This window comes from Cetorhinus maximus, chromosome 9 (genome assembly GCF_964194155.1).
Source record: "Cetorhinus maximus chromosome 9, sCetMax3.hap1.1, whole genome shotgun sequence".
Lineage (NCBI taxonomy): Eukaryota > Metazoa > Chordata > Chondrichthyes > Lamniformes > Cetorhinidae > Cetorhinus > Cetorhinus maximus.
Genome location: NC_135887.1, coordinates 100,504,557 through 100,517,745, shown reverse-complemented (window position 1 = coordinate 100,517,745; position 13,189 = coordinate 100,504,557). Strand labels below are relative to the sequence as shown.

General features: G+C 40.5%; 1 protein-coding gene across 1 annotated transcript in view; it reads right to left on the bottom strand.

Annotated features, from left to right (window-relative positions):
• The window catches only part of scube2 (signal peptide, CUB domain, EGF-like 2), a 236,471-nt gene that overhangs the window by 118,814 nt on the left and 104,468 nt on the right, over nucleotides 1-13,189 (bottom strand). The window contains exons 9-12 of the mRNA XM_078547869.1: nucleotides 12,203-12,325; nucleotides 10,119-10,235; nucleotides 9,086-9,208; nucleotides 8,429-8,545 (exon numbers count right to left, since the gene is read on the bottom strand). Coding sequence (XP_078403995.1) covers nucleotides 8,429-8,545; nucleotides 9,086-9,208; nucleotides 10,119-10,235; nucleotides 12,203-12,325 — 480 coding nt within the window. The remainder of the gene's footprint in view (nucleotides 1-8,428; nucleotides 8,546-9,085; nucleotides 9,209-10,118; nucleotides 10,236-12,202; nucleotides 12,326-13,189) is intronic.

Below are 13,189 nucleotides of genomic sequence, written 5' to 3'. Positions count from 1 at the left end.
CAATAATAGTAGGAGACTTCAACTATCCTAATACCAACTGGGATTCAAACAATATAAGGGGCACTGAGGGAGAAAAATTCATGCAGTGTGTCCAGGAAAACATTTTCAACCAATTAGTGACAAACTCAATGAGAGGAGATGCAATTTTAGACCTAGTCTTGGGGAACGAAGAAGTGCAAGTGGGTGAAGTGACAGTTGGCGACCATATCACAATGTCAGTGTCAGTGATCACAATTCAGTTAGATTTAGCATTACCATGGAAAAGGACAGAGATAAGGCAGGAGTGCGAGTCTTGAACTGGGGGAAGGCAAATTTTGCAGAAATGAGAAGGGGCTTTGCTGAGGTGAACTGGACAGCACTGCTGGAGGGTAAAACAGTGGAAAATCAGTGGGAAGCACTAAAAAGTGAGATCCTAATTGTACAAAGAAAACATGTCCCCTACAAAAATAAGAGTGGTACTGCCAAATCTAGACCTCCCTGGTTGTCTAGAGGAATACAGGGGAAGATCCAACAGAAAAATAAAGCGTACGATAGGCACAAAGAACTAAGCACTGCAGATAGCCTAGACGAATATAGGAAGTGCAGGGACGAAGTAAAAAATGAAATAAGGAAATCAAAGAGAGGGGATGAAAAAAGATTAGCAAGTAAAGTTAAAGATAACCCAAAGATGTTTTACCAATACATTAATGCTAAAAGGTTAGTTAAGGAAAAAGTGGGACCTATCAGAGCTGAAGATGGAAACTTGTGTGTAGATGCAGAGGTTGTGGGAAGGGTTTTGAATGAATATTTTGTCTCCGTGTTTACGAAGAAAAGGGATGATGTAGATATAGTAGTCCAGGAGGAGCACTGCGAGATATTGGACGGGGTAGTCATAAAGAGAGAGGAAGTATTCAAAGGGTTGAAATCCTTGAAAGTTGACAAGTCACCAGGACCAGATGGGTTGTTTCCGAGGCTGTTGAAGGAAGTCAGGGAGCAGATAGCAGATGCTCTGAGGATGATTTTCCAATCTTCACTAGATATAGGGGAGGTACCAGAGGACTGGAGAAATGCAAACGTAGTTCCATTGTTAAAAAAGGGATCAAAGGAAATGCCAAACAATTATAGGCCAGTTAGTCTTACATCGATGGTGAGCAAATTAGTAGAAACAATCCTGAGAGATAGGATTAACTGTCATGTTGAAAGGCATGGACTAGTCAGGGATGGTCAGCATGGATTTGTTAAAGGAAGGTCTTGCCTCACAAATTTGATTGAATTCTTTGAGGAAGTGACAAGAAGGGTTGATGAATGTAGTGCAGTGGATGTTGTGTACATGGATTTTAGCAAGGCATTTGACAAGGTCCGACATGGCAGATTGGGCAGGGAAGTAAAAGCCCATGGGATTCAGGGTAATGTGGCAAACTGGATAAAAGGTTGGCTTTGTAACAGGAAACAAAGGGTAATGGTCGATGGATGCCCTTGCGAATGGAAAGTTGTCTCAAGTGGTGTTCCACAGGGCTCGGTGTTGGGACCCTTGCTGTTTGTGTTACATATTAACGATTTGGACGTGAACGTGGGGGGCACGATTGGGAAATTTGCAGATGACACAAAGATTGGCCGAGTAGTGGATAGTGTAGAGGATAGCCATAATCTCCAAAACGATATAGATGGGTTGATGGAGTGGGCGGTAAAGTGGCAGATGGATTTTAACATAGAGAAGTGTGAGGTCATACATTTAGAGAGGTCAAACAGTTACAGGGATCACACAATAAATAGAGGGGCAGATGAAGTGAGAGATCTTGGCATACAAGTACACAGTGCCTGAAGGCAGCAGTTCAAGTAGACAAGGTTGTAAAGAAGGCATGTGGAATGCTGTCCTTCAATGGCAGAGGTATAGAATATAAAAGTAAGGATATAATGTTGGAATTGTACAAAACACTGATGAGGCCACAACTGGAGTATTGTGTGCAGTTCTGGTAACCACATTACAGGAAGGACATAATAGCTCTGGAGAGAGTGCAGAGGAGGTTTACAAGAATGTTGCCAGGGTTAGAAAAGTGTAGCTATGAGGAGAGATTGGATAGGTTGGGGTTATTTTCCTTAGAACAAAGAAGGCTGAGAGGTGACTTGATTGAGGTGTACAAAATTATGAGGGAAATAGATAGAGTGGACAGGATAAAATTGTTTCCCTTGGTGGAGAATTCTAGAACCAGGGGACATAGAATCAAGATAAGTGGCAGAAGGTGTGGGGGAGACATGAGGAAGAAGTTTTTTATGCTGAGGGTAGTGGGTGTCTGGAATTCGCTGCCCAAGTTGGTGGTAGAGGCAGAAACTGTAAACTCTTTTCAAAAGTACCTGGACCTGCACCTTAAGTGTTGTAAGCTGCAGGGCTATGGGACAGGTGCAGGAAGGTGGGATTAGAAAGGGCACCTGGGTGCCCTCGGGCTGGGCTGAATGGCCTCCTTCTGTGTTGTAACTTTTCTATGGTTCTAAGAGGACTCTGTTTGGTAGAGATGTTGCTGTGGAGAATACATCAGGGAACAGTTAACTGCCAAGCTCTTGTTGAAATCAGAGCCCTCTTCTCATACAGTATAAATTGTTGTTCCCTTTAGATTTAGTATTTTTGCAAATCTGTCCTGATGAGTGCAAGATGAAAAGCTTTGACAGCATGTCTCTTTTTTCAGCAATAACTATCTCTGTTCTTTTTAATCCTATTTCCTCTCCTTCTCCAGTTTCCACTCTCTCTCTACGGGGAATTTTTCATGCCCCTTTCATCATATTCTTGATGAAAAACTGGACAGCTGTCAGACAGCGTGCTTTTTCAAAAATAACCTACTGCTCACTAAGCTGCCTGAGAACTACCTTACTCAATTATGGCAGATCTTGAAATGGGTAGCCAACACTTCCACCCAAAACAGGCAACACCTTCATTAAAATGCATAAATATTGGCCCTACACCCAAGACTACTCTCAGATGCCAATGGGCTGAGTGTACACCATGCACAATGGGCTCCCATTGGTAGTGAACAGAGCACAGCCTAACCAGCAGCCCTTAAGCTGCAGGCCACTCCAAAAGTCCTGAACAAAAGCCTATAACACTGGTGAATGGTCCACCTAGCCCCACAAAAATCTTCAGGCCTGTTACCAGTTCTTCTGCTCCACCCTCCTCCTGAGGTTGTCTTTCTTTGAAGCACGGACACTCATCTCTGAAAAATAGCCACCAGATTTCCTATTCCCTTCCTGGATTGGTGAGATATCTGTCAGCACTTGTTGAACATTGGCAGCTCATTGATATTATGTAGATGAGGAATGACAACGAAAATGGTACAAGCCTCCCATTGGTGCCATCAGGCACAAATAGCGCCTGCCTCCCTCTCCCCTCCCCACCCCCCCTCTCCCCCTCAAACTCCTACCCCTATCCATGGCTGCACAATTATCAACACATTTGCAACTTAATTCCTATGGGCTGAATTTTACACTGATTGGGCGGGTGTGTGCCTGACCCGATCGGATGTGAAATCGCGCGAGATGACGTCAGGCGAGCATCCCGATGTCGTCCCGCGCTCACGCGATTTTTCGGTCGGCAGGCAGGCACAAAAGTCGGAACCGTGCCCACCAACAATTAAGAGGACAATTAAGCAAATTAACCGCATAATTGTCTGTCTTTTTACATAGCCCATCTGTCATGAAGCTATTAACGTATATAATATTTTGGAAGATACTTTTCTTTTAAAATACAGGTTTAGTATACGGGTGTGTTTTAATTGGATTAAAGCCAGCTAGTTTGGGTGCTTTGATAGTTATTAGTTTTGATATGGAAGAGAGGTAGCGTGCATTTGCATTTTTTGAATAGAGCATTCAAGAAGTGGAGTGAAAACTTGACGCCTATCTAGCAGATACCAAGCCATATGTTTATATTACTAATAGAATTGGTACTATGAAAGGGGTTTCATTGTTAAAAGGTAAAGTTCGAAGAGGCTGGTGAGACAATGATTATTTGAATTCAATCAGTGGTGGTAGGTATAACTTCAGCAGTTTTCAGGTGACCAGAGGCAATGTGAGATCAAAAGGCAGCTGTAAGCCTCCAACTGGTCCAACTGGCTCCACAGTGAAAAAAACTTCATTTTGAATTCATAAGGTGAAAATGCTTTGCCTGGTGCCTGGTTAAGTCTATGGGTTGCTATTGTCTTTATGGAGATTAGTTTGGGAATTTGTTAAAATTTATGATAGTAGAATTTGTAGCCATGTGTATACATTTTAACCTGTGTAAATTAATAAAATGTTTCACTTAGTTTAATGTAAAACCTCGAGAACTGGTGGTCTGATTCCTGAATTTAGAGTTGCATCTCAAACATAAACACTTAAAATTATAGGTTATGACAGTTGTTTAAAGTTTCCCTCTGGAGTTTATAAAAATAACTCCACTTTACCAACTGCTTCGGTCATAACACCGTCCAACCTCACAGTTGGCAGATGGGCGAATCGGCCAGGCGGCCTTTGCATTTTTCAACAAACCTCATCCACGGGCGGGATGAGATTTCCGTGATGAAATAAAATGTAAATAAATTTCTGTGGACATCATTTTCATAAGCTAAATTTTCAGGTGACTGATTATGATGCATGGACACTTTTTTCAGCTTATGAAACCTTTATTTTTGCTGTTTCAGGTCTTCAGCTCCGAGACAGCTCTCTGCCTTTAGGGAAATTTCCGTCAGTGTTGGCCCGCACCTGTGACAACATCATCGCCCACCCTCTTCCTACCCCCACCCCTGCAGCGCTGAGCATATCAGCACGCAGTTCACGCTGGCTGGCCGTTAATTGGCCAGCCAGCATGAAATCGCTGTCGGGGGCGGGGGGGTGCGATTATGGTCGGTGGTCCGTTTCCTGGCTGATCCGGGCCCGCCGATCGTGCCCTCCCGCCGAGCTGAAAATGTAGGCCTATCTCGCTTATACATTCTCTTGTTTTTTCTACTTGTCTCCAACTGTGTGCCCTTATTGATTTACTGAATCTATACCTTCTACCTTTCTGCTCAAGTGTCTCCATGCTGTCAAACAGCTGATTCAGTATGATTTGAATGAGTCACAACTCCCTGGAAAGAGGAGGACAGAATGTGCGGAGGTAATCAGTCAGGTCCATGCAGGAGAGTGCCGCAGGCTACTGGTGATGTTTATGTATCTGTCCTTTCACACATTCAGACACTATGGGCAGAATTTTCTGCCTACCGGCCAGGCGGGCCTGGCCCAATCTCCAGCGGGTGGGGAGCAGATCCCCGCCGGAGAGGCGGGCCCTGCTGCCATTTTACGTGGGCGGGCTAATTAAGGCCCGTCCAGCGTGACGTCTGCCAGGAAGCGCTATGCACTTCCTGTGCAGGCTGGGGGGGATTCCTCAAAAGTTTCGCGCATGCGCACGAAAGCATGTACATCTCCCTGAGGCTAAGTGCTGCCTCAGGGAGATCACTGACACTTTAAAAACGTTAAAAATAGAAAAAGAAAATCCTTAACATGTCCCCCTCATGTGACAATGTCACATGATATGGGACATGTTCATAAATTACACTAAAACTTTATTAAACTTTTTAAATCCCTACATGAAACCTCATTCCGCCGGTGGATGAGGTTTCATGTTTTTTATATTCCTCCAGGGCTCCTGGCCTGCCCGCCAACCTTAAGGTTAATTGTTTCAATGATCCTGTCAACGGCCTCAATTGGCCACTGACAGGTCGGCGGGTCCGCAGCTGATTTGGCTGTGCCCCCGACTTCCTGAAAATTTAAATGGAGCGGGATGACGTCGGGGGTTCCCCCTGATGTCATCCCGTGTCATTTTATGCATTGGCGAGTGGGCCCCGCCCCCTGCTCACCAACAACAAAATTCAGCCCTATGTCAGTCACTATCCCAGCATGTAAGTGATAAATAAGCTTTCATTTGGTTACGTCAAAATGCTTAGAATCTGAACCGACCACATCATATCTTCCACAGCACCAAGACTTAGAAAATCTGAGTAGGAATAACTAGAGTTGTATGATTCAGAGTTCACACTTGCTGGTTATACTGGCATCTGAATCTTTTGGTGTAATGTTTTGGGTGCAATTGGGAAATTGTACCAAAGTGTACCTGAAATTGTCCTGGTTTGGTTACAGTTCAAGTTTCCAATAAAAATGTATTTGCATAATCACAAATGTAAGGGGCCAGATTTTCCAGGTGTTTTGGGACCACATGGAGTCAGGAATTGGAAAAAATTGGCCACTGAATGGAAAAGGTGGAAATCCTGCCTCCATTTACATCTCCAGCTATTTTCAATGGAGAGGGGGAAAGGGGGTGGTTTGGGAACTCCACAAGCTACTGTTTAGATGTGGCCAGCATTATTGAAGAAGTGGGCATTTCAGAATTTCTACAATTTTCAGCAAGACAGCCATATTTTGGAAGCCCTCCTAAATCACAGCTGCAGAGTGGAGGAGTGAAACATGGATTGGAGGTGGGAAGAGGGTAAAAAGTGGATAAAATAGTGTTGTCTCCTTTACAGAGCATCCTGAAATGCTGTAGCCTGTGTTATATCTGTGTTTAGTAAAGTGAGTGATGACAGTGCTGTGACTGAAAAAGTGACCATTAAATAGTGTAATTGCCAGGTTGTCACTTCTGACAACTGACAAGCTGTCAAATGAAAGATCAGCATTGTAAAAGTGGAAAGGTCTTCAGATGCATTAGAATAGATCAATCCACTAGATAAAGTGCCATTCTACATTGTACAATATTGACAGGCTAGCCCAGTGTGAGATCCAGAGCTAATTATTTAAATTCTCCCCATGGCTTTCATTCATTATTTGCAGAAGAGCTCAGCCATCTGTTTAGCAGTTCAAAGGTTTTGTTAGATGTATGATCATTTGGGTGCCTTCAAAGGCGCTAATGGTTTCTGTGCTACAGAGTTTGTTTAAGCAGCTGTCTTGGGGAATAGGTTTGATGGTTTGGCTGTCTTCAAAGCACTAACAGATTTTATACTGCAGAGTTTGTGTGCACAACTGTCCTGAGGAATGTGAGTTCTATAGTTTGGTTGCCTTCCAAAACACTACTGGATTATTACTGCAGTGTTTGTTAACACCGCTGTGCTGTGGAATGTGAGTTTGAAGACTTTGACAGGTTTATGAACCTTTGAAGAAGATATTGGTTTTTTAAATGCCTATCCAAGGAATGATTATTTAATTTGATAGATTTAAAAGCTTTTCAATTATTTCCCAATGTTACTATAGGGCTTGTGAGTTACATTTAGAAAGTGGATACTGGGTGAGTGGGTTGGAGTGGTGGGGAAGGTAAGGGTGGTGGGTGTAGATGGGGTTATATAGAGGGAGATGAGGTTAAAGGGGGCACTGATTGGGGTGAGAGGAGGTGGAAGAAGGTAGTGGGATTAAGGGAGTGGGGTGAGAGGGGTTTTATGCTGATCTGAAGAACTAGACCAATGTTTCTGTGAATGGAGGCAGGTCTTTTAACCTGGCCGTCTCAGCAGTGGCCTGATTCCAACTCTAGACCATCCTGCCTTCCAAACACTGCTGGGATGGAGGTGGGATCACAGTGTTGGGAAAATTGCCAACTCCCATTTCCTGATTCCCGCCTCCATGCTGAAAATCCAGCTCAAAATCTTCAATGAACCAGCACAATCAGGTAGCATAATAGAATGTAATAGTTTCTTTTGTTTTCTTTCGACTAAAAAGTATTCATTGATATATTTAAGAGTGGTAACCTGATTTTATTAATACCCAGTTTTATTAATATGGTTGAAAATGGGTTCAATCACCAAAAATCTGCATTTTTAATAAGATTGTCCAGTCCTCCATTTGAGTAATCTGATTTAAAATCACTGAAAATGACTAAAAAATGATATTGAACCACTTAATAGCTTTGTTGTTGTAAATAAAATAATTTTTGAAATGAAAAATCTTTTGAAACATGTCTCTGCACCTTAGAAAATTAATGTAATTTGAGGAGCCTTTTCTAAGCAATGCATTTGGCAGAATCTTAAAACTTAAAACTCTCAGCTCGAAGTTGTAAGTTTGGGGCCTGATCCAGGCATTATGAATTTTAAACTGGCATTAAAGATTGCAAAAAACACAACGCAACTGATTTTGGGCATAACTCATTCGTACTTAAAATTCCCTGATTCTTTGTACTGCTTTGGCCAATTTTTTCTGGATTTTGCCAATATTATTGGTGGTACCAAACAGAAATTCTATCCCTTGCCTTTAATTTGGTTCCTGTCTTACAACTTCTACATGGCTATTATTCTAGAAATGTGAAATCTTAGGAACTACTTTCGATATTACAATTTGACACCCAGTACCCATCTGGCCTCAGTAGTTAGTAGGCTATAAAATTGAAAAATATTTCTAAAAGTTGAAATCTATTGTAGTAAAGCTATATTGAATAATAATGGGAACCTTTGTAACATTTCATTAATAAACTCACCAGCAGCAAAGTACACATTTGATTGGCAGCTCAAAGAGCACATAACAGCTCCACCTCTTTTACTGCAGTTAAGCAGGGCTTTGGCTGACACTTTAGTTGGTAGGAGCTTCTCTGCTTCTAAAGAGGATAAAAATATGACACACTCATGGGAAAAATTAATTGCACGGTTATGACAATTAGCTTTCAAGACAAATTTTACTCTGCATCCAAATTACATGAAAAGCAGTATGGCAGCAAAATTCATCTTAGGTCAACCATCTTCTGCTGCCCAGTAAAGGAAAGTCAACAAAAAGAAAAGGTAAACTGTACAGATTATAAAAGTATGATCAACATAAACAATAGTCCAACATATATTTCAGAAGGAAAATACCATTGCTAAAGAGAGAGATAGAAATCACTTAGGATAATCGCTGAGAAATGAAAAATCACAAAGAAATTAGTGAAAAGTATCTCCTGTTCTCCTCTTGCTACAAATACTAAATGGGTAATAAAAATTACATTAAGAACAAACATGTTCAAACAGGTAAAACTGAGGATCCATAAGATGGAGGAACAGGTCTGACTGTTTACCCAGATCTGACCCATCAGTGGCTCCCAAATTTAAAGATTTGGCAAATGAAAGGGAACAGCAATAATTAGCTCCATACAGTTTCTTACCGACACAATCTTTTCTGTTCCAATGTAGTTTGTAGCCAGGATGACAATGGCACTCGTAACTTCCAACTGAGTTTACACATCTGTGTTCACAGCCTCCATTGTTGATGCTACACTCGTCAACGTCTAAAAATCAAGAGCATCATATTTCAACAAAAAGGGAAAAACTATGACTTCACAATTACAAAATATAGTTTTATACTGGGGGTTCAGGGTGTAAGACACCACAGTGCTATGGTGAGGCATATAGGCAGACATTGATCTCAGTTGGAGTGAAGATGCTATAATTGGTCTCAGTATTCTGGGGATAGGGAGGGAATAATGATCAGTCCATGGTCCGGCTATTCATTTTTATTCAATGTCTTTTGCTACAAAATGCTCAGGTATGAACATTAGGTGATTACAAGATGAGATTTAGTCATGCTGTTTAAATGTCCCCTATCGCTGCATGGTCTGCCATAGATGTCCAATAGCCTGATACATAAAGAGAAACCTTTGGACTGCCTGTGCCAATGGCTGAGAATGGGTTGTTAAAACCAGGACAGGGGAAAAGAAACTAGGAAGGAAAAAGAACCGTTAGTCATATTAAAATTAAATGACACAGAAAGTCAATGATCTAACATACAGTGCCATGGAGGGATGTAACACCAGCAACTCACCACACAAAGAATAACTGATCTCACGTAAATCATCAAGAGGAGGTACCAAACTGGGGAGGGATGAGTGCTTCCCCAGCATAAACAGAAAATCTGAGTCATTATTACTCCCACTAGCTCTTGTACACCTATCATCAGATTACGTGGCAGCATTGGTGTAGCAACTTTCTAGCTCATTCTCAACCAGAGAAAATGCACAGCGCAGTAGACTTCAGGGGTGTAAAAGAGGCAAGATAGCAACTTTGATAAATATAAACAATTAATCACAAACCTTGCCTTTTCTTTGCTTTTTTCCTTATGTGTGCTTTAACATGGTGCATGATATTGAAATAAAATAAGTACTCTGAAGAATTTCCTATGAAATACTTATCTTGACTTGCCTCCGCAATGAATCAGTCCATACAAGGTATATCCCTTTTTACAAACACATTCAAAATATCCAGGGTAGTTGACACATATATGATCACAAGCTCTTTCGAAGAAGCATTCATCAATATCTACAATTGAAAAGATACATGCTGTGATGATAAATAAGCAATCAATTATAATCTAAATACAGAAACTAATGAAGAATAGAAGAGAAACTCAAGCTCTCCAGTCAGCTTAGTTAGTAAATGCATCAAGTGACATGATGCTGTGAAATGCTAACCAAAGAACTTCTTGTTCTGATCCCTAATGTGTGCTGATCACAATTTAAGGTGGCAAGGAGTTGCCAGAATTAGGCCAACACCTCTGGGCTAGGAAAGGGATGAAAAAAATGAACCTTCAGATTGCTACCTATTGGGTACTACTGCAAGGTGACTCTATTTGGATATGAGTGGCTGTTTTCAAATGGTTTTTTAACCATTTTTAAAGGTAAGTTAACACTTGTGTTGAGGTCCAGCAGGAATTTGTACAAACACATTAATACTCAAACCTAAGGGGAAATTAAACCCAAGGATGAGGACAAGATTTAGTTTGACTATGAAACACTACATGGATAAAAGAAAGTATCAAATATTACAGAAGAAATTACAAGGAAAAAGGTATCATCAAATATGTTAAAATCAACCTGATCAATAACTTTAGTATGATAAATAACAAAATGCTATACCAATCGTTCTATCCAATTATTTCGTTGCTTAAAATCTAATTTCAAAGAGTGAATAATTGAAGATGATCTCCAAAGAAATGGCATAACCATCTCGCCAAACAAAAACTTGGGTCTCTCACAATTCCACATCATAAGCATGAAAATTATGAAATGTCACCAGATCATATTAGATTCCACCAAGAGCTTAAAAATCTTGCACTGATTCTGTCAGGTTCTTTTCTCCCCTTTCTCCTGAATGCGACAGTCCATGGTGGGGTACAAGTCTGAGTATATTCATGCAGTGGCCCTAGACATCTTCAAACCAGGATCTTACTGGTCTGCACAGCTCAGGAAAACACCAATGGGATGAAACTGGAATTGAGTAGCAAGACGCAAGGGTTGATAGAGAATTGGTTTCCCATTTCACAGTCTGCCAAATTTTCTTATCAATGCCTTGACTTTACATGTCATGTAAAACAAGTTGTTAGCCTGCTTTTATGCATTTTGCACTAACACCCAAGACCAATTTCACCCTGGGAGTCCACTGACTGAATAAGCCATCGGCTGGCTTCAAGAAGAAAGAAACTTGTACCCTAATTTTACAAATTACAGCTCCCCATTCATGCCACAGTACCTTCAAAATTAAACGAAACCTTGTTTGTCATAAGTAGCCTTCTGGACTAAGCTCTGAACAAATTATAAGCCCATAAAAAAGCTAATTACTACCTCCCTATTCTACTGAACATACAGTTCAACTTCTCAAATTATATTTGCATCCTATTAATAAATGGTTACGTTATCTCAGCAGTTAATATTCATTGCCATTATTTTTAGTTCCACAGAATTAATCTTTATTCATATTAAAATTTATGTAACTTTGAATTTTTTTTTGTAGCCAACCCCTTTGCTTGTTGGTAATAAGCAAATCTGAAGTGCTCTTTAATTATATTTCAAGACGAAAAAAAGGATAACTCAGCAAATGAAGATAAAAGCTTTTATAAAAATTTTGTAACCCATAGATTGGCCTTTATATATCAATTCTTAAAGACTAATTATTGTTTGCAACTTGAACTGCAAAATAAAGACATTGGGCATCACTTCAAAGCAGTGCTAATTAGGCTAGTCATAGACCTTGGGATAGACAGGACTGCAGACTGCTCCCTGTAGCACCCTTCTGAGATTGATGGTGAACCCTGCATAGATATTACCTGCAGCACTGTCTTGTCACTGGGGAATCAATGTGGTCTCAATTAGGAATGCCTAGAAGCAGCACTATGTAAACAAATTTTTAGCCTCCTAAGCTTTGATAGATATCCCTAGATACATACTCTTGATCAGTAAAAAACCTAAGAGACAGATCATTTGAATAATCCTAAACATTTTTAAACCAACCTTGGCAGGTTCTTTCATCTGTTAAGAGTTTGTAACCTTTCCTGCAGCTGCAGTCAAAACTGCCAATAGTATTCTTACAAAAGTGATCACAATCACCATTATTGATCAGGCATTCGTCAATGTCTGCAAGATAATTGAAGACCATTAGCATTTTTACATTTAACATCTTTGTTAAGCTATCTGAAAAAAGTTGTTTAAAGGTAAATCAGTGAGGCAAAAACTAGACAGCATGGTCTGAATTAAATGCCAACAGGATTTTATGGTCCCACCAAAGTCAATGGAATTTTGAATGGCTCACGGCATTTTATGGCCCTGTCCCCACTGTGCTGTTGCCATAAAATTTCACCCCATGAATAATTTATCAAAAGTACGTAAGAATATAGGGAACTCGAGAAGGCCAAAGTGGATAACCTCAAATTTCCCACATTGAACTCCGTCTACTATTGCTTACTGAGCCACCTTAGTGTTATCTACAAACTTGGGTTTATAACTCTCTGTTTTAGTAGGATGAATGGGATAGGATATGGGTTAAATGGAGAAAAACAGTGGGGAGAACAGGAAAGAGATTTAGGGGTTCAGATATACAAATATTTAAAAATGGGAGGACAAGTTGATGAAGATTATTTTTAGAAAACCATTTGGGGTCACAGGTTTTGTTAGTGGGGAAATAGAGAGCAAAAGCAAAGAGATAGCAGCAAACCTATACAAGAGGGACAAGAAGAGATTCACTAACATAATACCAGGGATAAGAGATTTATGAGAACAGACTGGGGAAACTGGGGGCCTTTCCAGGAGCACAGAGAAGGTTAAAAGGAGATCTAATAGATAGATTTAAAATTATGAGCTTTTATAAGATAAATCAGTGACTTGATAAGTAGAGAGCATGAGTAATTTATTAGAAGTGCATAAGAACATAGGAACTGGAGAAGGACAAAGTGGATAACCTTAGACTTTCCACCTACCATTATCCCACTCAATTAGTCTATG